At 35.4% G+C, this 27,871-nt stretch overlaps 1 protein-coding gene across 1 annotated transcript in view; it reads left to right on the forward strand.

The window, feature by feature from the left end:
• Positions 1–27,871, forward strand: part of MTHFD2L (methylenetetrahydrofolate dehydrogenase (NADP+ dependent) 2 like) — a 97,995-nt gene that overhangs the window by 44,701 nt on the left and 25,423 nt on the right. Inside the window, exon 6 of the mRNA XM_081061709.1 lies at positions 9,378–9,470. Coding sequence (XP_080917835.1) covers positions 9,378–9,470 — 93 coding nt within the window. The remainder of the gene's footprint in view (positions 1–9,377; positions 9,471–27,871) is intronic.

The raw sequence follows: 27,871 nt of genomic DNA on the forward strand, positions 1-27,871 counted from the left end.
TGTGAATCTCTGACAGAGTAAAAGTATATAGTATTGGACGCTGGAAATTGTTTTCATATATGGCACAGTGTATATATTTGTATTTATATTCGCTCTATTTGTACTAGTATATCCCAGAGGTCTACCCTTTTTCTAGGAAAGGATGAATAGGAAGGCAGTCAACAGCACATTGTTCTTTATGAAGTCTCATTTTTCCCTCTCAAATGCAGGAGCCTGGAGAATTCTTATTTAGTTTTAGTCTATGATCTTGTAAGCATGTTTGCAGAATCAGCCGTTTTAGTAAGAGTCCTGAATTTATTTTCATCTGTTAATCTTGGAAAGCAGAAAACAAATGCAAACTTTATGTAAAGCTTTAGCAAGCAGACCTCATACACACACCTAGTCAAAACAACTAGAAAAGGAAAGGGCAGTACTTTTGCTTATGCTAACACTTGCCTCTGTCCCATGGCTGAGCTCACTGGCTCATTTTGGATAGGCATCAGCAGAGTCTGATTGCTTTAAAATTTTGTGTTTTTTTTATAGCTTAAAATCTGTTTCACATTCAGGAATACTACTGTCAACCTGACCTGGTAATTTGTTACCATGGAGTATTTGGTCACTGATTCATGTAGATGATTCAACACATTTCACCCTGATTAATAGGAAAATAATCCTAAAAATATAAGACTTCAAACCAACATCTTCTTTTATAACTGCCAACTTGTTCACACTGTAGTTGCAGTCTTGATGGATAAAGGTCAATTCCTGGGGCACGAGGGCCTAGTGCTAAATAGCACAGGCTCTCTTAGTGCACATTCTGTCCCTGCACTTCCCTGCAAGATAAGAACATATGAGGTCCTTGGGAGAATTGAATGAGCTAATTCCTCCAAAGAGCTTGGGGTTCACACATAGTAAGTACTTGAGAAATACGTATTAGCTACTACAGTGTACTTATTCTGAAAAATATTTAAGGTGGACCACAGCAATATCTAATACAATGCAAATGAGACATAGTTAAGAAAATGGAAAGCAAGGCCTGGAACTAAAATGGAGCCAAGAAAAAGGCTATTACTAAAAATAGGCATATCATTAAATATTTATGGATATATTCTCACTGCCAAGCATATTGCTTTTTCTATACTAGTGCTGAATACATATTTGATGAACTTATTTAATTGAGTATAAATTATGCTTTCTATGATTAGGTTACTAATTTCATCCTGAGAGCTTTTTTGCAAGGGAAAAAAAAATGATTACCCAATTAAGTGTCTTTAAGGTTAAAAATAAACACACGTTCAGGATAAATAAAATATTTTCTGATATTAAGACCAAAAAGTAATTTCTCCTGAGGGATCTTATAGGCAGGAAATTATGTAACAGACTGAGTAATATTAATAATATGTTTTCAAATTTAATGAAATGGCCACATTTTATAGCGCTATTAATTTTATTATTTAAGCACAGATTAAAGCTACCGCTGGCATACATTTATCTTAATTTCACTAAACATATCTTCTCATTTTCTGTTTCTGTTTCCCAACTTCTAAAGCAGTGGTTCTCAATCCTAGCTGCCCACTATAATTATCTGGGGGCTTTTTAAAATATAGCTGCCTGAGCCGCTATGGAAGGCAGTGTGGAGGTTCCTCAAGAAATTACGAATAGAATTACCATATGACCCAGCAATCGCTCTCCTGGGTATCTACCCCAAAAATATAAAAGCATTTCTCTATAGAGACACGTGTACGCCAATGTTCATTGCAGCTTTGTTTACGGTGGCCAAGACATGGAAACAACCAAAATGTCCTTCGATAGATGAATGGATAAAGAAGTTGTGGTACATATACACAATGGAATACTATTCGGCGTTAAGGAAAGATGATATAGGAGCATTTGTGACAACATGGATGGATCTCGAGAGAATAATGCTAAGTGAAATAAGTCAGACAGAAAAAGCAGAGAACCCTATGATTTCACTGATATGTGGTATATAAACCAAAAAGAACAAGACAAACAAATGAGAAACAAAAACTCATAGACACAGACAATAATTTAGTGGTTACCAGAGGGTAAGGGGGTGGGGGGTGGGTGATGAGGGTAAAGGGGATCAAATATATGGTGATGGAAGGAGAACTGACTCTGGGTGGTGAACACACAATGGGATTTATAGACGATGTAATACAGAATTGTACACCTGAAATCTATGTAAATTTACTAACAATTGTCACCCCAATAAAATTAATTAAAAAAAAAAATATAGCTGCCTGAACCCAACACAGAACAATTAAGTCAGAATCTTTACAAATTGGACGTGAGCATTAGTGTTTTTTGTAAGCTCTGTAGACGATTCTAATGTGATCAGGGTTGAGGATAACTACTTAAAACATTGGAGTGAGCCCAGGGCTTCGCTTCTTATTCCAGAGCTATTCCCTAAGCAATCCTTTCCAACTCCATAGCTTAAATACCATCTGTATTCCGCCTTGTACGCTGACCCATGTAACCACCATCCGCTTGACAGCTCTTGGATGGCCAGTAGGCATTTCCAAACTTATCATATACAAACCTTCACTCTTAATTTCACTCCCCATAGTCTTCCCATCTTAGTAAGTGGCACCATCACTCCACCCAGTTGCTCAAGCCATCCTTGAATTCTCTCTTTCTCTCACACCCCATATCTTATCCATTAGCAACCTGAGTAAAATATACCCATGATCTTACCACCTCCACTAATAAGATCCTAGTCCAGATAGCCATAATCTCTCACGTGGTTCACTAGAAAATTTATGAAATAGTTTCCCTGCATCCACCCTTGTCCCACCCCCTACACAGTCTATTTTCCATATGGTGGGGTCTCAGTCATCCATGGCTTTCCATAACACTCAGAACAGTGTAACACTGAAATAAAATCAAAATTCCTCACTATGATATGAAGACCTTTTGTGATCTGACCTGGGCTCTATCTCCTTACTCATTTCCTACCATTTTCCCCCTCCATCACTGCCCTCCAGCCACAGCTGTCTTTTGTTTTCCTAGAATATATCATACATGCTTATGTGTCAGGGTCTTTGAACTCGGTTTTCCTTCTTCCTGGATACTCTTTTCTGAAGTTATTTACATAATTTATTTGCTCACTTCCTTCAGGTGTCTATTCACATTTTACCTCCTCACGCTATTCCTGACCACCTTATAAAATAGCACCCATGCTATTATTCTCTACTCACTCTACACTCCTTTCTTCATAGCACTTATTACTATGTAAAATTGTGTTAGATATGTATTTGCTCGTTTGTATATTGTCTTTGTTGAATAAATGTATACATGATTTAGATTCAATAATTTTTTATCACATCTTGGGACAGATTTTTAAAATATCTAGAGACAGTGATGGTTCAGAATCAGTCAGTCCTCCCTAATTGTCTTTCTCTCAAAGGAACTTTGAGATAGGTGTTTTAAAGGAGTTAGATTGAAACAGTATTTGACTAGTTAAAAGTGAAATCAAAATCCTTAGCTGTCCTCCACGTAGTGACCCAAGGTGTTTGAACGATAACTGAGGGACTTATAAATAGCAAATCAAACCAGCCAGGTCTTGACCAGATACAAATGCATGAAAGCCTGGCCCATTTTAAGCATGAACAGAGTGCTTAGATTTGAATGCTCTGTAATGATATCTAACATTTTTTGAACAATTTCATGCAGAAAAAGCAGCTGACGTTGAAATAGCAAGTGTACAGTAAATGGAATTCTGGGTCAAGACAGTGCAGTGTTATTTTAATGTCCATGGAGTGCTGTTCTGGTGATGAGTACTTAGTTTTCCTTCCTGCATTTTCCTCAGTGAGTTTTCTCTGTTAAACTATTGAGAATGACTCCGTTTTTCCTTATCCAGAAAAAGTAACAAAGCAAAACCCTACACATGAGATTCTAGCTCCTATTGGGTTTTCCCTTTTGCTTCATTTACTGATGCAGGTACAAGCAGGTATTTGAGGATTTGCCTCATGGCAAAGGAAGTTGAGACTTGTTCTATGTTGTTAAAGATAGATCTAGAATCATGGTAAAGGTTGCAAAAAGTAGACTTCAACTCTTATAAGAAAGAAGTTTTTAACCGTCTGGGCTAAATAATAGGCCCTTCTCATGTTTTTATGGAAAATAATTTACCATGGGAAAGAATAGGCAACGCATAGGGGTATTGAAGCAGAAGCAAAACAAATTCCTACTCCTATCAAGAATCTGACTTCTTTAAGATCTTTTAACTGCCCCTACACTGTTCTCAGCTAGAGTAGATGACAGTCTGTGCCAGTACTGTAACTTACGCCTCCTTTTAGCATGGAACTCATCACACTCTATTATAATTCTGATTTACATATCTGTTTTTCACATGAGAGTATTGTGTATCTCCATTGCTTAACATGGTTCTGGGATTATTTCTTGATTATTAAATAAATGAAGATAAGGAATGACCTGGAAGTGTCCAACAAAAGTAATCTCTTCATTTAGGTAATTTTAACAACAACAACAACAAAAAATATACTTTAAAATGAAGCATTATTGTGGTGTTTGTTCTAGCTTTTTTTTTAATAGCAAATATTGTTTTCCTCACGTTGGCACTCTGTGCATTGTCAACAAATCTTTGCTGCAATCTGCAATTTTGCATAAATTACAGAGGTAATGATAGCCCAGAAAACTGCCCAGGTGGCTCCTAGCAGATAATTATTGATTGACTGTGGACTTTTACCTGGTAAGAAGCTTATCCTGCCCAGCAGTTAATCATTGAGTTCTAACAGAACTCTAAGATTCTAGGAGATAGGTTCTAAGTCTTTTATTCTTGCTGTATCTTACAAACATGAAATAAAACACTGGGCACAATGACGTTACTTAAGACTCTGTTTATAAAAATTTTTTATCTGGGTCTGTGTAATAGAAAAATTAGGTCCTCATCAGGGCCATTATCATGAGCAATAAAGAGATAAAACTGAGTGTGGGAAAAAGTCATCTGAAGGTCAGAGACATGCATCATTCCATGGAATAGCTGCTGCAGCTTCTTAGTACTGGTTATCTGAGGGAAAAAGCCAAGGAGAAATAATAGAAGGGATTAGGTGCAGTAAGCCAGAGGATTCATTGAAGAAAAGTAATGGGACACCAGAACTGAAAATAGGAATGACAAGAATTTTCTCAATGCCAAGTAAAACACGTTAAATAAGAATATTGTTAGCAGGTGTCAAAAGTTCAGACATAACAGAAGAAAAGCCAGTGATCACCAAAGTAGTAATTAGTACAAGTTTATTGTGTGCAGACCAAAAAAAGGTCATTTGCAAACCAAAACATGGAATGAGGCTCAGGGGTATATTATTACAAAGATGCTTATATAGTGAGAAAGTAATGACTGTTTGTTCTTCACAGTGATCAGTTATAATATTAGAATTTTCTTAAATGATAGGGAATTGGTCAATGGTTACTTCATATCAACCTTGGCAAGCAGTTCAAGTTTTGCTTATGATTTCCAGAAGCATAAACAAAAATGATTCAGGTCAACTTAGTCTTGCTAAATAAGTTAAAGTTAAGCTTTGCTTGACTAAAGTGGTTTTGTCTGCTTAGGGAATTTTCACGGTTAATCTCCATTTGCTTTTTATTTTAACACAGGCTACCTAGCTCTCAGAACCAGGAACAGGCATGTATCAAGGGGCAAAGGCAAAAGAGTCTGAGTCATGATTTGCTTTTAAGTCCCTTGGTTCACCTACCTCTCTTTGCTATCACCATCTGGTCTCCTGAACAGCAGGCTAAAAGCCTTTCCATGGTTTGGTATCACCATAGTCAGAAACAAGTCTAAATATGACTTTGATATTTCCCATGGGTCTGTCTAGCCAAACTTACTTAGGAGTAATAACAAGTTAACTAGATATTATTGAAGGGGAGTGGAATTACCTAAAAGATCATTCCATATTGATTGAAATTCATCTCAATATATTTTTTATTTTGCCTGAAATACATACATACACACACACACACACACACACACACACACACACACACACACACACCGGGGGTGGCAAAAAAATGTATACAGTGGACACTTTGGTCAACGTTGCTCAAGTAGTAGTTCACCATAATCAGAAGTATCTGGATGCTGATGGTAACCACTTCGAGCACCTCTTGTAATTGCGGATGTCAAATGTGACTTGTATTTATCTTTTGTTATTGGTATATATTATTACAATTTTAATACAGTTTTCCTTTCTTACAATGTGTATACATTTTATATATATATATACCACTGGATTATGACGCACCTCAGTACTGATGAAGTGGGAGGTTTTGGTTTCATTTTGGTTTTGATTTCGTTTTTTTGTGGGGGTTTGGGAGGCTCTCATTTGGAAGCAGAGAAGACTTGAGTGGGTTGCTAATGTATACGAGGCCCTTTCTGAATATAGGAGAACTGTACTAAGGTAGAGATGGGAGGATGCTTCACAATGTTGGTGCCTTGCGATGGTTCTAAACCTATACTCTACATTTCCTGATGGTTTATAGCATATGAAAGAAAGAGAAAAAAACAAGGTTTTTACTCTATGTAACTGGGCAGAAGATAGTACCATTAACTGAAATGATAACGACTACTATATCAGGTATTTCTAGTTCCCTCTCATTGTTCTTTCTTTTCAGAGATTTTCCAGTTGTTCTCTTTTATTTTTTCATATTAACTTTAGGATCAAGTTATATTCATCCAAAAAAAGTAAAAATTCAGTTTTTTATTGGAGTTGTATTAAATTTGTAATGAACATAGAATTGTTACCATGATGATGTTGAGTCTTTCTACCCAATTACATAGTTTATCTTTGTAGTTGTGTCTTATATAATGTATAGAATTAGATTTTGCTTTGTGAGCCAATTTGAAAATATTATTCTTTTAAATAAGATAACTTAGTAGGAAGTTTATTGTTATGGTAAATATGTATGGTCTGCAGTATCATATTATTTCCTGTTTTGTTTGTGGTTTTTATGTTTTTTTATTTTTTGCATTTTTTTTGTGTGTAAGTGGTTCTTCAGATAGTTAGAGAGGTTTGTGGCTACCTTAGCAATTATAATTTTATATAGTTCTTTGAGTTCGCTCCTTCTTTATATGGTATCTATTGGTTTTATTCTGTGATTCTGTTTCTGTTGTCTCCTACCTGGTATTTGCCAATAAAAATTATGTTTATAATGTGTCTACCATATACTTTAAAATATTTTTATGCTTCTATTATTTGATCGGTCAACTTTAAATAATATCTATTGATTACAGTCATTAGATATTAGGCAATCAGCAAAGTTTCTCATCTTTGCCCTTCCCATTCTAATTTTGTTAGTTGCACCATTTCTATGTAACAGAGCAAATAGCGTTTACATTTTGTCTGTCACCCTAATCCTTACGATTTTTTCTGTCTTAGTTTTGAAATTTGATATATTCAAAACTCTCCAGCATTCCTTTTGCTAGCTTCTTCAGATATATTTTGATTCATTAAAGTTCACCTTTTAGCAAGTTCCATAGGAAAAAGTCATGGGAACAGTATTTCCTCAGTTCTTTCAAAATTGTTTGCAGTCTTTAATCTTGAAGGACAATTTGACCTGATATAAAATCCTCAGCTCCCAATATTTTTCACATGAGTCTTTTGTAGTTATTGCCCTGTTTTCTGCAGTTAAATGTAAAAATTTGAATTTTTGCCTGGTTGCTCATAGGATTCTTTTTTTAATCTTTAAAACCCAGCTATTTTACTGAGATTTGTCTCAGTATTGACCATTATAAGTCAGTTTGTATGGATTCAAGTCTTTTTTCCTTAATTTTTGTAACTTTAAGTTTTGTTTTGTTTTGTTTTGGGCATAATGTTTAGTCATAATGTTCAACTTTTTTATAACATTTACCTGTTGAGCTTATTAGTACATTGGTAAATTCTTAAAAAAAGTTGTTTTGCTTTTGTTTTTTCTTGGGTCTGCCACTTTTAAAGTGTATCCTTTTACTTTAAAAAAAATTGCATATAGTAAGATTTTCTCTTTTTGGTGTACAGTTCCATGAATTTAGACAAATAAATAAGTATAGTCATGTAACTACCACTAGAATCTGAAGAGTCCCATTACCACCAAAAATTCTCCTGGGCTGATCCGTATATAGCATCCTTTTATAAATGCTTTGTCAAATGCTTATTTTGTTACTTATTATTGAATGAGTTGGGTCTGCTGTTTGCAGGATACTTCTGCTAGGGGTTGGGGAGGAGGTGCTGGGTGGCCTTCAGATTCCTCCTTACTACCTGCACAGAGTCAAACTGCTTCTGCTTGAAACAACTCCCTTGTGTGAGGCTTTGTTACCACATATTGTGAACTATACTGGATCCAAGAGGGCTTCTTCTCTGCTACAGATTTTTGCATTTTGATGTGAACCCTTCCTCAGGAAGTATATTTTTGCAGTCATTTTTTCAGAGAGCTGCTGCTGCTGGCCATCTTGTTATTCTCTGTATTTCTTTGCTGCCTTTCTCCCTATATGGTATCTACTAGCTCTGCTGCTCCTGGTTACTCTTACATGTTTTTGGGGTCCATGGAAAATACGTCTGCCAGTTTTGCTAAAAATAGAGATTGTGCAGTTTTTGTTGTGGTATCCAGGAAGAGAAGAGAGAAGATACTACCTCACACAGCCCTGTTCTTTCTGGAAGTCCTTCCTTTGACTTCACTTATCACTGCCTTTCTCACATTCCTCTTCCTTGGCTCACACTTTAAACACTGGAATCCCTCAGGTTACTAACCTTTCTTATTTATACATCACTTCCTTAAGCATGTATGAATACTTCCTGTTATACCCTAGACTTCATCATTCCCTAAAGATATAATTTCAAAGTTGGTCCATTTATTCCCCTGCCATTCTTTTTGGCTTGGGATGCCTTTTTTATTTGCCCCTGATTAGTATACTCCAGCTCATACGTTATGACCTAAAGCAGTATATTTCCTCCTCTAGGAACTCTTCCTTGATACCTCATCAAGATGAGGCAGCGTTAATCTCTCACCTGTCCTCCCACAATATATTGCCCTAATTTTAGTGCACTTATCTGGCAGTTTTCAGTATTTAGATGTCTTATTATCAAACCAGTGAGTATCCCTGCATCTATCGCTGTAAATAGGAACTTGGTTTCTAAGATCCTACTTATAGTTCTCCTATGATGGCCAATACATACCCTCATTTGGTCTCATTTGATTTTTCACTGGTCAGTTGAAAGGTACATTATGGATCATCTATATTTCTTTATTTAGCTTTTGTTCTCAAAATGACTTAATCATTTCTAAGCAATTTTCCTACTATTAGAACGTAACTGAAACTCCTCCAGCATTGAAGCATTCATAAATTATGAAACAGCTCAGTAATCATTAATGGCAGTTCTTCTGCATTTCAGGTGATGCAACTGTGACAATAGCTCACAGATATACCCCCAAAGAACAACTGAAGATGCACACTCAGCTGGCAGATGTTATCATAGTAGCTGCAGGTAAGTCTTTACTGGCTAGTATTTGGGGGAATAGCATCATCAGAGTCATTCCTACCCTAATTGCTAACGTGTCCATAAGAACCGCTTCTTGGGAGAGTTAGGTACGTGTATGATTAACTTTCATCAACTGGATTCAGTCTCTTGGCAATCATCATACTGGTCCACAGGGCCTATGTTGGCATTTGTCACTTCATCATGGAAAAGCAGGACAGCCTTTGGAATGACAGATTTAGCACAAGAACAAACGTGCACTTTGTCAATTCCTTTGGCAGACATAATAGATTCTAAACATGAATGAGTTGTGGGGAGACTGGCAGGAAATGCTGCTGAAGGGCTAGCCAGGGCTAGCACATGTAGGACCTTGTAGGCCATGGGTAAGGACTTTGATGTAAGCTAAGGTGACTGAGAGCAAGAGATTGGCATGGTCTGGCTCACGTTTTTAAAAGGTGACCCATACCTGTCAAGGAGAATTGACTCTGGAAAGGCAAGAGTAGAAACAGAGCAGTTATTACATTTTCATTTAATGGATCCAGATTTCTTTCCTAATTTGTTTTGTATTTGAACATACAAAATAATTCTACCCTTTACTTTTACCTTTATTCTTGCCACATAGTATTTCTGTATTTCAGACTTTGTGACTCTTCTTACTTTATCCAAGTCTTGAATGTGAGCCTTTTTCATTTTATTCACCAATTAGATGTTATTTGTAATTTCTAGACTTTACATTTGAATTACTAAATATTTACTATCTGAAGACAGAGTAAAAGTTCCAGAGGAAACTGAGTTTGACAAAGGGAATAATGGTAATTTAAATTAGTTTCAGTCAAATTTAGTTCACTTTCTTATTCTAATATAGACCCTTTTTGTGGACCTCAAAATATATATGTGATAACTTCAGGAGGAGTAATTTGTCTCCTTTTAAAGTAAAAATAGACATATTCCCATTTCTAGAAATCACCAGTAAGCTGGTATACCTAACCACATTTCCTATTTTTCTGAGAAATTATATTCAGGTGATATCAAATGCAGGTTTTCTAACTGGATTGACAGAAGTCAGACAGATGTTTTGAGAGGCAATAAACTTTTTCAGACCATAAATCAGCATTAAGTGAAATACTGCTGCAGCAACAGATAGATTCATGGAAGACAAATATTTCATTGACTTTTTTTTAGAAACACTTGGATTCATACACAATAGTAAGAATTTATTGAGTAGATAGGGATTCAAGTTGTCATCTTCGTTCATCTCTAACTTTAGACAGAATGAAATTTACATTATCTTTAAAAGGTGTACTTGACTTTCATGTTAACAACTTGTAGAAACTATTTCACAATTGATTTTATTTCCCATTTATCAATTATAGCATTGAATATTTTCTTCTAGTGGATCAAAACCCCTCAGTATTCATTCATCCTCATGTTTTTCTTGTCATGAGAAATGACAAATGGGTGATCATAATTCTCTTCCAAGAACCTCTGCCATTCTGTTGTGACTAAATCAAACCTTAGGTAAACTAAATCACAAGTCATTATGCCAACACTGTCATCATCCTTGAGTTTCTCCTATAGACTCACCATATGTTCCTTAGTAAAGGCCTAAATCAGCACTGTATGCAAGTTATTAAAAAATAAGACAGGAAAAGAAAAAGGAAAATAAAGTAAGAGAAGGGGAATGAAGGACCGATCCTACATAAAATTAATAAAATAGGAGCCAGGAGGTTCTCAGGTCTCTCTCTAGGTGGTGATACAGTATCTAGGCTCTATACTGCAGTAGCTAGGCTCTATACCTCTTACCACCAGAGGGCGCCAATGAGATGTGCAGTTATTTTAGGCAGCCAGTTGGCCACACACCATCCTAATCCTGGCGGGAAGACATTTTGAATGAAGGCAGTGCAAACAGGTCTTATTCTTTGCCTTGTATCCCAGCTCTAATGCCTTTAACTAGATACAAAGGTATGCTGAATGCTGGAAGACAGCCTGTATATAGCCCTGCAGTCATCCTGAGGAAATCCTGAGGAAATAAACATTGGATAATGGGCAATTTCAGGGAAGAATATGGAGAATTTATAAGAAATAACTAAGGATTGCTACATTCTCACTTACTTAAAAACCACTTGGAGAATTTAAGGATCAAATATGTAGATATTGGTAAATTACAGAGAAATTGTAGAGAAAGCATGAATTAATGTAAAAAAATTCATGTAACCAGATAATAAGAATGAAATACAACTAAAATGACCACATTATGCATTATGTGTGGGAAATAAACAAATACAATTAGCAATGAATATTAAAGGAGATAGTGATCTAATAGCAGAGGTAGCTGGAACAGGGAGGGCTGGATGTTGTCATAACGAGAATGTCAACATATATGGAAGCAGTCCCATCGAGAATTCGGGAAGAATAGAAGGAGGAGTAGTGCGTGATGTATCAGAAACATTGATAATGTCTCAGAGATGACAGTAAAGAATGTGGTGATGAAATCTTGGAATACGCTTACAGAAGAAAAAGTAAAAATTATGTGTGAAGATCCTGGGGCATGAATAAAATTAGCTTATGTTCATATTAATCTTACCCCTCCAGTTTCTCAAATCCCCATATTCCTAATCTTATTATTTTTACTATATCTCATTTACCTTTTAAACATTCACCACAAATTCAAGATTTAGACTAATTTAGAAACTCAAATCTGAAAATCAGATTCTATCAAACTATGCCTTTAGAAACAAAAGGCGTCCCTACTCAAAGCTAGCTCTCTGAGTTCACAAAGAGAATGAAGCTTTTTCTAGGGCACTTTGCTGTACCATGTTATAACACTTAACATCTGTTTATAGTTGTCTATCACCTTCACTAGAGTAGCAGGGACAGGACTTTTTTTTTAGCTTGGTAGCCAAGTGCTTAGAACAGTATCTGTCACACAGTGTGTACTTAGTAAATGTATACTTGCATTGGTTTTGAGATTATAGCTGGAACAAAGACTTCTTCAGATTGATACAAATTTAGCTGATACATTTTTGAGAATTTCATAAAAATGGATTTTATAAGTGATCTAGTTATTGGTTAATTTTCATAGTGGTAGCATTATTTTAGTGAACTACTAAAGATTCTTAGTTTGTCATTATAAAGCCATAAAAGTGAAAGATTTTTTAATAAAAGAGTAGTTTTATTAAGTGGATGAATGGACTGATCTGAGTATAAATGTTAAGATTAAGAAATTATGAAAAGGGTGAAGAAAGTAAATTAACTGTTATAGGCATCTAAAGTATAGACTATGAAACATTTGAATGGAAAGAAGTATAATAGTCTCCCCTCATCCACAGTTGATACGTTCTAAGAACCCCAGTGGATGCCTGAAACCACAGGGAGTACCGAACCCTGTATATACTATGTTATTTCTTATACATATATACCTATGACAAAGTTTAATTTGTAAATTGGGCACAGTAAGAGATTAACAACAATAATTAATAATAAAATAAAACAATTATAACAATACAGAGTAATAATAGTTATGTGAATATATGCTCTGTTTTTCTCTCTCTCTGTCTCTCTCAATATTTTACTTGACTGTGCTAACCTTTTCACTTAAGGAAGTGCTTCACAGCTTCTCTTTGGCATATTCAAATTGCCAGCATCCACACTCTTGCACTTTGGGCCATTATTAAGTAAAATAAGGGAACGTGAACACAACCGCTGCGATACCGATAACCCAGAGGCTCCTAAGTAACTAACGGGCAGGAAACATGAAAAGCATGGATACACTGGACAAAGGGATGATTCATGTTCCAGGCAGGACAGAGCAGGACAACACAAGATTTTATCACACTACTCATAATGATGTACAATTGAAAACTTATGAATTATTTATTTCTGGAATTTTTTATTTAATGTTTTGGGACCTACGCTGACCACAGGTAACTGAAATGACAGACGTGAAACCAAGGCTAAGAGGGAACTGCTATAGTTTAGGGGAAGGCTAAATTGGCTTGTGTAAGGCTAATGATAAAAAAAGGGAAAGCTGGCTAGAATAGTGCACCGATTCTAAAATTGTGTTAAAAGGTCCTTTGGTTCTCTCATATCTCATGTTTCTAGGAAACTAGGAGAAATCCTAAATTTGTACAAGTTCTAGGAATCTTCATTATCCAGACATGGTAACCAAGTTTTTTCCAGACATTCTCCAAAGGACCCTCCAGCCATCTGAGTAAACTTGGCGGAACTAGCTTCATTCAGAAGATGAGTTGAGGAGTCAATGCCACTTGCATATTAACCTCTGGATGCAGAGTGTCATAGTTAGTGAAAGCTGGCATTTTGTCTACTATGCCATCCCCTCCAGCATGATGAATGAACTTTCACAATCGTAGCTCTAGCGTCTCTATTGCAACATTTTAAATGACGGTGTAATATAAAACAGGATAAATGGGCAATTCAGTAGAGTAATTTGTAGTATTCGTACTTGTCATAAAATACAAGGTGACCAATCAACTTCTTTTCACCACTTCTCCCATCATATTAATTAAGTTTTAGATACACACCCATCAAACATCATCCTAGGTTCTCAATAGAGTATTTCCCTCTGTTGGATTTCCTCTTCCTTAGAACAGGGTTAGTAATTTTCAGCATGCCAGGACAATGAGAAGTTCCAAGGCGTGGGGCATAGAAATAGTCTATTCCACCATCCACAGCTCATGCAACTCGGAAGTGGAACTGGCTCCCTTACAGCCTTGGGTGCTTCTTGAGTGGATGCCAGAATATTTTATGGTTTTGCTAATGCTATTCTTCCCATATCCTACCTCCCATTCTCTATCTTGTCCCTTTTCGCTTCTGCTTCTTCACTTAGCATCCCTTCCTGCCTTCCTAAATGCATCCTTTGTCCTAATTTTATAAACTACTGTCCACGGAATTAAAGTAGTATAAATGCAAAGGCCTTGCTAGGTAAGAATTCCAGAATTTCAGTCCCAACTCTACCTCTTGCTAATTGTGTAACTTTGGTCAAGTCATCTCATCTCTCTGAGCCTCGATCTCTTCAGTGTGAAGGATAATAATAACCTCTTAACATAATGCTGTTAAGCCAGCCAGTTCATGTAGAGGGTAGCACAGTCCCTAGCATATTGCAAATAGTCAATAAATGTTATATGCTAATATGTTATATGTTATTCCTTCTTAGGCCATTGCTTATGAATATTTAAGCAATAATTTAGAAATAACAAATCACTTGATTATTCAGCTACAACTTTACAATAACTAAAGGAATATATTTTTGGTTCCTTTTGATACTAACATACTATCAAAGTTGGCTGATTATCATAAACACAGTTTAATCTAAGGAGTGACTTACACGTAAGAGACCAACATCATAAAAGGTTAGTTTTTCTTTCAGATCTGTGGCTTCTCAGGATGACAACAGTCTTTTCTCATAGCTGTGTGTTCTGTTGTCCCTGTGTAAGTCCCGGGTCGCCTCTATCTCTTTGGGGACAGTCTGACTTTGTGAGGGGTTTGGGAAAGTAGAGGGATTTGCTCTCTCAGACCTTTACCCGCCCTCCCAGTCTCCTACTTTCTCTTTCTACCTCCTCTTACCTCCTCCTTCCAATACCCACAATCCACCCACAGAGCTGAGTTACCAAGTGGGCAAGGCCTTCCTGAGCCACAGCAAGCGAGCTTCCTCGGTATCCAAGAGGATGTTTGACTAAAGAGTTTTTCCTGATGTCAGCAATACACACCTACTGTAAAAACCTAGAAAACATGGATAGTAAGAAGGGGAAAGAACACATACCGCCAGCCAAAGCCAACCAGTTAACAATTTGATGTTTGGCCTTCCAGTAGTTTACACATTTTGTTCACCCTGTACGTACTATTTGTATTTTACAGCTCCACATGGTGTATATGTTTCCTCATAAAATGTATTCTTCTAAAATGTGATTTCTCATGACTCCATACTATAATTTATATATTCAATTCTTGATTGTTGGACCTTTAAATTGTTCCCAGTTTTTCACTGTTATGAATAATGCACTGAACAACTGTGAATGGGGTAGATAATCCATATCCATTATGGAGTGGTGGCTACAGCCATGATATTTTCTCTGGTGTATCAGTAGATGATTTGAAATTTACTCTAAGGCTCTGTGCCCTTTTAAAATACATACCTTGAATATTATCACTCACTTCAACTAGTGATGCCAATAAATTCAGTCTGGACTGAAAAGGAGGTTTAAGGCATTTTTTTTTTTTACCATAACTTCACTGGACTTACGTCTTTCTAGTTTATTAATTTTTAATTGACCTTACATTATATAAGGATGTATCAAATCACAGTTTATGGTTGTGAAAACAGTACTCAATGTAAGGTATGGAGTATGCCTTAATATGTAAAGTTTAAACACATACTAACATCGGATGACAGTGGGTGCCTTTATTTAGAAAAGTCCTCTTTCAGAGACATCACTTTGCGAATTTTGAAATGTAACAAAATAATGAAAGACGAGAAGGAAAATGGAAATACAGAAGATCTTGGTGAGATATGTGATGAGTGAAGAACAGTAAGAATTACAGGGGGACAGCACTGAACATGACTGCATTGAGGGGCAGCACTGAGTGACTCACACTATTGTGAACACCAGTAGCCAGGACCACGGTTCGTTTATTTTTGTATTTCCTGTACCTAATGAAGAACCTTGCACTGGGGATTAGAAAACTCACTCTCGAATGAATAAACTTCCGTCTTTAGAAGTCAGGTACTTATCTTGGTTTCAGCTTTTTTCCTAGAAGTTGAGGAGGGCCTTTAATAGGGGCAGATGATCTCCTCAGGATCCATTCAATCTTAGATTTTCCTTAATACCTTGTTTGGGGCTGTTCCACTTCACAAAGGCTTAATACGGCATTGCATCAGCACCATTGACTCAGAGCTTGCACCTGCAGAGTTCAAAGGTCAGGTAGGGAGGAGGCAGAGAAACGACTGAGAAATGGTGACTGTCTTCTATGAAAGAACGAGAAAATGCTTTGCTTTACTATCTAGTGTGGGTAGGAATAGGAGCTCTTCTTTGGTGAAGTCATCATTCCTGGGGTGTATTCAGTGTGTGGTACTGCTGAATGTCTTCCAAACATGTGTTAACTGGCAGAAAGTGAAGTGATTGCAGTCTATAGCTCTTCATTGTTAGTTGTGCCTTTGCAGTAGCATTCACACATCTAATTAAAATCCAGGGAAATTGAAAATTAAAAAAAAATTCAGGTATCCAGATGTCATACATCAACACTTGTGTAATAATCCTACAGAGGTGGTATTTGAAACGGGCTGTGGAAAATCTGTGCACCTGGCTACCTGCTTTAGGTGTGGCTTTGGTTCTGAAGGACAGTGGCGAGACAGAAGGAATCACTGTGTTGGCATGTGTCTCCTCAGACAGCTTTCTATAAAAGCATCCTTCTCTTTTACCCGTTGATATAGTCAGAGAAAGGTTTCTGGCTCTATCTCTTCATCTTTCATCTAAATGCATTTCCTCCAAATTTATTTGATTTGGTTAATTAATAATTGCTTGTTTTAGAATGACTGACCTTTGTTACAAACCTGAGGAGTAATGGGTACTAATGCATGAGTGTGGGCTTTACGACTGGTGCTGCTCTCATCGCTCTTCTCTGAGTGTGCAGGCAACGCACTCTTAGTGTCTTAGCATCCAACATGTGCCTTTTCAATCAAGATAGTAATCAGTATTGGGAATCATCTATTACATTGCCAAGAAGGGCAGGTGCATTCCCCTAATGTTTTTATTTAGTTTCTAGTGTGTTTCATAATTTATACTTACACTTATTTTAAAGATAATCAGGAAAACTTCCTGTCTTTGTAAAATACACACACACACACACACACACACACACACACAATGACTCATTATGATATGCATCCTTCCCAGGATAGTTGTTCACAATATTCTTAAAAATAATGTGGCATGCCAGATCAGAATGAATGAGAATCCCTTCATGTTTACCAAGAGTTCCATAAGCTCTTTAGGCCACTAAGCTATCACCCCAAATTTACTTTTTTTGATTAAAAAAAAAAAACTATTTGAAGGGTTCCCCCCCCACACACAAACACTTTATGATACGTTTTCTGACTTTTTAGTGGAAGCTCTGCAAAGATACTGAATGGGTTGAAGAAACTTAGAAAATGGTGGGCACTAGATGAGATAGTAATCTTGAGTACATGTCTTCAAGTACAATACATAGATTTTAAAACTTGTTTTGGATATAAGCTTGTGAACAGACATTATCTCAGTTCCCAAAATACTGCATCTAGGAATGTATCCTAATGAGAATTGTAATGAGGCTTACAGAGATAAAATTCAAGGATATCCATCACAGATTTATTTATGATAGCAAAAAGTTGGAAACAGTCTAAACATCCAACAACATGGGAAGATTTAATGAATGGTGGTGTATGTATAAAATGGAATTCTTACAGCCAATTATATTCTGAAAAATAATTATATTAAATTACATCCATGATATAAATCCAAATATGCCCTCCCCCCCCCACACACACACCCTGACAAATAGAAAAACAAGATGAAAGAAGAAAAAAATGCAACTTGAGAAGAGTGGTTTACCTCTGGGCTAATGGGTAATAGGTGATAGATAAATACTGATTCCTTCTTTATCTTTCTCTGAATTTTCCAAGTTGTGTTGATTTCATAATTATAAAATGAAATTTAAAAGTAGTAAGATAACTCATTCCCAGTTTGTGGCAATATTCTGCCTGCCGTCCATGCTGTCTTCTGGGCCTGTTAACCTTTTAATACAGAGGGAGTGGTGTGCTACACTGAAACGGGCTGTCTCCTACAAAGTACCAAACATGTTAATTAATGGCTTTTCTTGGGAACAAAGAAGAAATGAAAAGAGATGTGAATTAAATGGATGAATTGTAATGGGATGTAAATTGTATTTCAAAGCTTATTTAAAAAGAGAGGTGAGAAACAGAAAGACCTCGGGATGCTATAGTTGTGGGTAATTTTGGCTTTTAAATTCATTTGCAAGTATATAATAGAAAGAAGTCACTTAGTTTTCAATTAGCACCAAGAGGGAGGAGTGGGGCAAGTATATGAGGGAAAGAGGCCAGAAGGGGAAAACCTCTATCTGCTCTCATTTGAGTTCTTGACTTTTCTACCTTTGCCATTCTACCGTGTACATTGCATGCTGCTGAAGCTCTTCTTGCCTCAAGCCGCTTGAGCTATCCAGATACCATGAATGCAATGTCTACTATAGTGAGCAGAGGACAAATCCAGACTTTTAACTGAAGTAAGCTCTATAATAAATAGGGGCATATCCATTTTTTGTCTTTATGTAAATATTTTAAACCCTAGAAAGACACATCTAGTTTCAAATGTATCCGATTCATCTCCAGTGCTAGCTAGTCCTTGATATTTCTAAAAAGGCAAGTATCAGGACATTTAAAAAATTTTTCTATGTGATTAAATAATTAAAACATTTCCTATCTCTGGGTATCATGGGACATTATTTTTAAAAAGTTAGTGGTTGTTATCAAATAGATTTAAAAATAATCTTTGAATAGAGCGTTTCAGCATACACTTTGTAACCTTTTCTTTATTTAAATATCAGTGTCCATAATGTTTATTTATTATAATAACAATAATGACTAGTATTTATGGAACATTTTTGAAACATCACCTTATTTAAACCTCGCAACCTCTTTATGAAGTCAGTAAGGTTTTTATCCGTATGTTATAGATGTAAAATGTTCAGGCTTGGAGTGAATGAATTCATATAACGCAGTGGCTGAACCAGGACAGGGAACCATGTCTTATTCTCAATCTTCTGATCTTGATTCTTCATTCTGCTTTTGGCTATTGCTGCTTTGGAAAGTGGGATATGCTTTTATTTTCCTTGTTTATTTGCTTTATCTTAAGTGCAAGTGTTATAATAATTGAAGGAGCAGGCATCAAGCATGTATAAATGTTTTCCAAGAATTTATGGTTATGTTGATCACACTCCACATTTTATTAGTAACACTTTTTAATAGAACCAAAGGGGCATATTTAAAGAAGACAACAAACCAGCCTGTGTTTAACTTGCAAAGCTTTCAGAGTTGTAACTCCACTTCTCTAACTCTCTGCCAATAAATAGTATTTCACATTCATATATTTAAGTAGTAAGCGATTTGACATTTTCTTAAGCTAAGTACAGTATTACTACATTTTTATTCCAGTTCGCTTTTACAAAACAGCCTGCCACATGTGTCTCTCTCTTAACGAGTGGCAGTTATTCAGAGCATACTCTCACTGAGTGATGCTAACATTCTTTAGCGATTAGTAATCTATTGAAAGGGGCAAAAAGTATCCCCCATCTCCATTCCTTTTTGTCATAGACCCGTATTTGTTTCTAGCAAAATATGTGCTCCAACTGGAAAAATGTAAGCTCTTGGGACATTTTTTATATGGCTTTGATGGCCAAGGAATTACTTTAGAAATCAAATAAAAATCTTTTTTTTTTTTTTACCTGTTTTTCATTCTTTCATATTTAGTAAATGTTTTCTCACTCCCAAATGTGCCTCATTTCCCTTAGGGATTCTGGCCTATAAACTAAATGGAAACTAGGTGGTATACCACTAATCCTTGAATATTAATAATTATCTAAAGGAAAGGCTCTCCCCCGCCCCACACCCCACCAAACAGACAAAAAATAATGGCTCACTAATTATGACATTGGTTTCCTGGAATCAGCAGGAGATCATAGTCACATAAGAGTGGCTAACACAGGAAAAGTCAGGGCCTTTTTAGTTCACTTATATATGACCTTTTAAGCTATATTTGTTTTTTACCCTAAAGAAATAATGGGATATTTGCAAAATAAAATGAATTGCTAAAAATGCCAAAAGGAGATTAACAATGCCATTTATTTATGGGAATTTAATTATACTTTGACATTTTTGAAAGAAAAGTTTGAAGCAACTCATAAGAAAAGAGACATTTTAGTTATATAGAAGAAAGATAACTTATCGTAACTAATATCAGTAAAGCTGTAAACAACACAATGTTCATATTGTGTTTAAGATTTCAGTTCGAAAACTAAGAAGCCAAAAGGCAATTGTCATTCATCAGATGCTACTGTCCGCCATGCACCATGCTCTGCGCTGTCATCTACTTCATTTTATTTTTACAGCAAACCTAGGACCAGGGGTGTTTATTTTTATAAATGTGGAATGTATTCTTACTATTACTGTAACATCACACAATTTGTATTGTCCAGGTAGAGATTTTTTTTTTCTCCTCCATAGCCCAAGTTCTTTCTTTCCAGTGACTCAGGTTGCATGCTTTTACAGACCTAATGGCAAACGTGATTACCCTGCTGGGTAACTAATAGTTCTTAACAGAGAATTATCAGTGTTATTCCATTTCCCTACATGAAGAATTACTCAGACCATGCTTTGTCCTACTATGCCACATGGAGCACAGTAACGGGTATACATCCACATTTCCCCCTGGGATTTTGGATTTGGAAACTCCTGGGATTTCTACTCATGTCTTCCCCCCTTCCTGCCAATCCTTGCTACCACTGCCAGTTAAGACACTCCCAAGACCTGCAGGGACACAGCTGTTTCACCTTGTCCCTTCTGTTCAGCCCTGCAGTGCCAGCCAAGCCAATTAAATTATGAGGCACAAATGAGATAAGCTACTCAAATAATGTTCTCTCTCCTCTTGGAAATGCTTATTTCCTCATTACCAAAAAAAAAGAAGTGTTTATCACAACGAAAACTTTGACTTTATTGGTCAGAATTCTGAAGATTTATCTGTCACCTCAAGAAGTCTAATAGGTGCTAACTGAACTGTATTCTATTGCTTTCTCACATGAATTCATTTTCACCAAAATAAAGTATATAGTATAAAATCTTCGGTGTCTTTGCTATTTTCATATGGGACTCTTTCCTTTTGTTTTTCTCCTAATTAGATAAATGTGCTTCTTTCTAAAGCTACACTTCCCTTCCCTCCCTTCATTTACTCAACACATTTCTTGAGCACCGAGTAGTGCCAGGTACTGAGTTAAGTGCTGGGTGTATAACAAAACTTAGTTTCTGTCCTCGTGGAGCTTGTAGTCTACTCTTAAAAGACATAAATAACAACATGTAAAGGCAATGGCAAAATTTGAAAACTATAAGAAAGAGAAGTGCAGGGGCTATAGGTGCATACATAGAGGGGGGACTTGGTCTTGTATAGGGCTTGTGGTTGCGACAGAAGGCCTCCCAGAGGAAGTGGCTGTTTGGCTGGCATATGCTTCTCAAGGCTTTATTAATAATAGGCAAGAAAGACCTTTGCCATTTTCTTCCCTTTCACCAGATTTAACTAGGCATCTTGCGTACATCTGGTATATTTTTATTACAGTGCATTTCAGTTTCACCAGTCATCTTCCACATAGTACATTCAAGTTCCAGGAGGAGAGGGGTTCTGTCAGTTATCCTCATACTCCCAAATATCAGCCTAAATTCTTTTAAGACTCCTCTTAGGCTACAGGGGAAAGGGTTATTATGGTAGGATAAGGACTCTACCACAAAGTCTTGAAGCTATCCAAATCTGTTTGTGGATTTTGTTCATTTTTAAAAACAAATGTTGGCCTTTTGGTATTTTGTTTGTTTTGTTAATAAGCATTTTTAAACCTCAAAAAAATTATTCCCCAATTTCCCTGTTTTTATCTCAGGTCTATTCAGAGTTCCATGCTCTATATAATTTTAGTGTTTCCAAATGAGTAGGATTATGTTGCCTTTTTTTTTTGTCTTTGCATCACAAAGCATATTATAAGCAACTAATAATTAGTAATTCTCTCAAAACAAAGCTTGTAGGCAAAGTAACAGAGCCACCCATTAACTCTCTAAGAGAATAGAAAGCTTTTCTCATTATCTCAAAGTGCCCATTCTTTCCTGACTTTGGCTTGTACACTGACCTCATCTATGGCAGTGGACTCACTGAGGTTTAGCCCCAAATATTGCTTAATAATATTAGAAGTATTGATAACACCACTCAGTTTATTTGTAGGTGTGACAGAACAATCTTCTTGTTACTATTTGTTCCAACTGTTGCTATGTGATTATTTTACATTTAAGGTTGTGACACTCCGTTTGTGGGAGGTGGGATCTTAAGTGAGAGTGAGGTTACTTATTATATTCATTGCCACAGTCTTTATACTCTACTGGGAAGTGGTATGATCCTGGGACCAGAAAGATGTAGGGAGGTCTTTTCACAGTGGTAGAGATACACCCTTCTATTGGCTTTGAAGGAAATGGGTTAGCGTGCCCAATAGCCTGATTTTGTCAGTGGGAAGGAAGATATGAAAGCGAAGATGGGCAGTGGGTACAAAAGGCACCATGGTGAGTTGTGGTGAACTTATACTAGCCCTCTGGACTAAACTATTGTTTGATTCAAACAAACTTGAAATTTTACAAAAGCAGTGTCCCTACTGTGAGCTTGACAGCTTTTCAATACTTAATTTTTTTTCATGAAATCAATGGTCATATTAATGAATGTAATTTTTAAATATTGTATAATGATATATGGCAACATTTGGAAGACCTGCATAACTCTATGAAGTGATATTTTTCAAATAAGCAATACATGATTTCACTATATCCATTCAAAATACAAAGTAGAGCAATATTGGATTTTAATATACAGAGTATGGAAAGTTCATTGAAATGTCTTCAAATTCCACATTGCAATTAACCTTTACTGAAATGTCGTATATAAAACTGAAAACAACAAAGGAAAAAGACACACGAAGAAACAGAAACTCATAGACACAGACAGTAGTTTAGTGGTTACCAGAGGGTAAGGGGGGTGGAGGGTGGAAGATGAGGGTAAGGGGGATCAAATATATGGTGATGGAAGGAGAACTGACTCTGGGTGGTGAACACACAATGGGATTTATAGATGATATAATACAGAATTGTACACCTGAAATTATGTAATTTTACTAACAATTGTCACCCCAATAAACTTTAATTTTTTTTAAAAAGAAGCTATTGTTTATCAAGTGTTGATGGTCATCTTCAACGAAAGATGACCACAATTATCTTAAAAGTCTATTAGAATGCTCCTCTTTTCCAACTACGTATGTGTGTGATGCTGGGTGCAAAAGCAGATCTGAGAATCCAGCTGTTTTCTATTAGGCTGGACATTAAAAACTTATCAAAATTGTAAGACAGTGCCTCTCTTCTCAAAATGTCTTGTTTTGTTTTGGGATATGTACTTATTTTAATTAAATGATTTATTTTAACGTATAACAGGATTATTATTGTTTTCTCTAAAGAATTAAATGAATATTTAAGCAATTTATCAGTTTTAATTGTGTATATAGTAAAGTTAATGGACATAAGCCACACAAACAAAGTTTTTTTGGGTCTTCAATAATTTTTAAGAATGTAAAATAGTCCCGAAACCAAAAAGTTTGAAAGCCACTAATTTGCATAATAACACTGTTTTCATTTGTGTCCCTGTTCAAATGTTTAGAGAGGCTTATCTAAAAATAGCAGGCGTTTTTTGTTTTTTTTTCTGGCACTTATCATTACCAGGCATTGTATTATGTATCTATTTATTTATTTGCTTCTTAGCTATCTTCCCTATGAAAATGTAGGCTCCATTAGAGAAGAGATTTTGGTCTGTCTTATTCATTGTCTTATCCCCATTACCTTTTTTGGTACTTGGCACTTAGCAGCTATTCTGAAAATATCCATGGAAATAATGAGAATATTTCCTATCTGCATATTTTCTTTACAGTGCTAAAACTTTAGAGATTCTCTGTGTAATTCTTTTTAATTATTTCTCACACTACCTTTGCTATTATTTTTGAGTCTCTCGTAGATTTTTATACTCCCTAACAAATACAGTTTTCACAGGGTGTTCTCTTCTGCTTCAACCCCCTCCTCACCCTCTCCCCACAACACACATTCATTCATATAAAAGATATAGTTAAACAAATGTCTGCTAAAACCACTGTCATCTGATGGTGACTGTGTGTATGCCCAAGGCTGTGCTCTCTGAGGAGTGACATCAGAGGTTGCACACAACAGGTAAAATAGATTTTACTGAAGTAGTAAAGCCGAGTCACAAAACAAATAAACAATAAGAAGTTGAAGTAAGGTGGATCAGTATCTTGAGTTTCTATAATACATTACGTAAAAGGTCCAGTTTTCAAAAAATTGAGACATGCAAAGAAACAGTAAAGTGTGAGGCCTATCTACACACAGGGAGTAAAATAGCAGGCAAAAGAAATTGACTTTGAGAGGGCCCAGACTTCAAATTTAGCTGACAAAGACTTCAAAGTAACTATTATAATTACATTCAAAGAAGTAAAGGAAACCGTGTTTAGAGATATAAATGAAGGCATGATGACAATGTTTCATTAAATAGAAAATATCACTAAAGATAGAAATTATCAAAAAAAGGTGGAAATGTTGAAGTTGAAAAGTAAAAGAACTGAATGAAAAAACAAATTCATTAGAAAGGCTCAACAGTAGATTTAAGCTGTTAGAAGAATTTGTGAACTTGAAAAGAGATCCATGGAGATTGTGTCATCTGAAGAAAAGACTAAAAAGAATAAAGAAGAATGAACAGTCTCAGAGAAATGTGGGAAGCTATTAAATACACTAACATATGTGTAATGGGATTACCAGAATGAGAAAGAAATGAGCAGAAAATATATTTGAAAAAATAATGGCAGAAAACTTTCCAAATTTGATGAACATTAATGTAAACATGCAAGAAATTCAACAAATCTCAAGTAGGATAAACCCCAAGAGGTATAGCCCATAAACATATTATACTTAAAATTTTGAAAGGCAAAGAGAAAACCCTGAAAACAGCAAGAGAAAATAACTTATCAAATATAAGGGAACCCCAATAACATTAATCGCTTTTTATCATCAGAAACAATGAAGGTCAGAAGATAGTGAGATGACATATTTAAAGTGCTGAAAGAAATAAACTGTCAAAAAGGAATCTTATATTTCGTAAAACTATCTCTCAAAAATGAAGGTAAAAAAAGATATTGCCAGACAAATAAAAACTAAGAGAATTCATTGCTAGCAGACGTGCCTTACAAGATATACTAAAGGAACCTCTTTATGTCGAAAGCAAGTGACCTCAGACAGTAATTTAAATGCACACACACAAAAACCAAAGAGCTCCAGTAAAGGTAATCATGTAGGTAATTATAAAAGACCATGTAATTGTGTATTTCTTTTTTCTCCTCTTATTTAAAAAGCAAATATATACAAATGATGTACATAATTGTATTGATGTGCTTATAACATATACAAATGTAATATATTTGGCAGTATCGTGTTTCCCCAAAAATAAGACTTAGCTGGACCATCAGCTCTAATGTGTCTTTTGGAGCAAAAATTAATATAAGACCCAGTCTTACATAATATTATATTGATATTGATAATATTATATAAGACTGGGTCTTATATTATATTATATCCCGGTCTTATAGTAAAATAAGTCTGGGTCTTATATTAATTTTTACTCCAAAAGATGCATTAGAGCTGATGGTCTGGCCAGATATTTTTTGGGAAACAGTAGCATACAAAGGAGGCAGATGGGAGCAGAACTGTAAGCAAATGACACTAGATTAGTTAAGTTGAATCCACAGGAACAAATGAATAGAAACAGAAAGAACATATAATATTTCCTCTAATTTCTTCTCTCAGATATTCTAAAAGGTATAAAAATTATATAAAATAATATTTTGACAACATTTTGGGTTTGTAACATAAAGATGTAATAAGATGTGATATTTATAATAATAGAATTTAACGGGAAAAGAAGGAATAGAGCTATATATGATTAATGTTTCTATCTCTCATTGGAACTAAATTAACATAAATCTGAACTTAATTCTGAAAAGTTAATAAGTGTACTGTAAACTCTAGAGCAACCACTAAGAAAATAAATCAAGATTAAAGTTAAAAATATATTAGGAAATTAAAGTGTTACAGTAGAAAATATTCCCTTAATTAAAAGGAACACAGTAAAGAAGAAACAGAAGAAAAAATACATATATAAGCATACACAAAAGCATATACAAAAAACATGTAAAATGACATAAATCAAATCCTATCAATATAACACTACATATGAATGGATTAAGCAATGCAATGAAAAAGCAGAGATTGTCAGACTAGTATGAAAGCAAGATTGAATTACATATATGTTGTCTACAGGGTACATATTTCAGATACAAAGATACAAATAGGTTAAAAAGTAAAAAGATATATTATGCAAGCAGCAACCATAAGAAAACAAGAGTGGCTATACTAATAGACAAAATAAACTTTAAGCCAACAAAAACAATAGTTACTAGATATAAAGAGGGACATTTTACAATGATAAAAGTGTCAATTCATCTAGAAGATACAGCAGTTATAAACATTTGTGTACCTAAAACCATACCCCAAGTCCATGACACTCAAACAGATGGAAGTGTCACGAGAAATAGACAATTCAACAGTAATAATTGGAGACTTTAATACCCCACTTTCAATAATGGATAGAAGAAGTAAGCAAATTTATAAGGAAACAGAAGACTCGAACAGCACTACAAACTAACTAGTCTTAACAGAGGTCTTTAGAACACTCCACACAACAACAGAATACACATTCTTCTCAATCACACATAGAAAATTCTCCAGTATAAATGATATGTTAGGCTATGGAACAAACCTCAATAAATTTTAAAGGATTGAGATCATACAAAGTACGTTCTCCAACCATAATGAAATGAAATTAGAAAGCAATAACAGATAAGTTTGGGAAATTCATAAATGTGTGGAAATTAAGTAACACACTCCTACATAACTAATGGGTCAAAAAAGAAATCACAGGAAATTTAGCAAATACTTTAAACTAAATAAAAATGAAAACATAAGGTATGGAATGCAGTTAAGGTAGTGCTTAGAAAATTACAGCTGTAATGTCTATATTTAAAAAAGAAGAAAGGTACCAAATCAATAACCCAACCTTCTGACTTGAAACACTGGAAAGGCAAGAGCTGGCCATAATCAAAGGAAGCAGAAGGAAGGAAATAATAAATATTACAGCATAAATGAAATAGAGAATAGAAAAACAATAGAGATGATAAAGAACACCAAAAATTGGCCTTTTGAAAAGATCAACAAAATTGAAAAAATCTTTACCTAAACTGACAAAGAGAAAAGGGGAGCATGAAATTTCTAAAATCAGGAATGAAAGAGAGGACATCACTACCAACACATCAAATTTTTAAAATCTACAGAACAAGTGCTCATTAAAAAAGTTTAAATAAAAGCACTATATTTTGACCAAACATTTAAGTCTTTGCCTTCTCCATTGATAAGTTTCTAGAGATTGAATCATCCCCCACCTCCGGGT

This window comes from Rhinolophus hipposideros (genome assembly GCF_964194185.1).
Source record: "Rhinolophus hipposideros genome assembly, chromosome: 1".
In the NCBI taxonomy this organism is placed as follows: Eukaryota; Metazoa; Chordata; class Mammalia; order Chiroptera; family Rhinolophidae; genus Rhinolophus; species Rhinolophus hipposideros.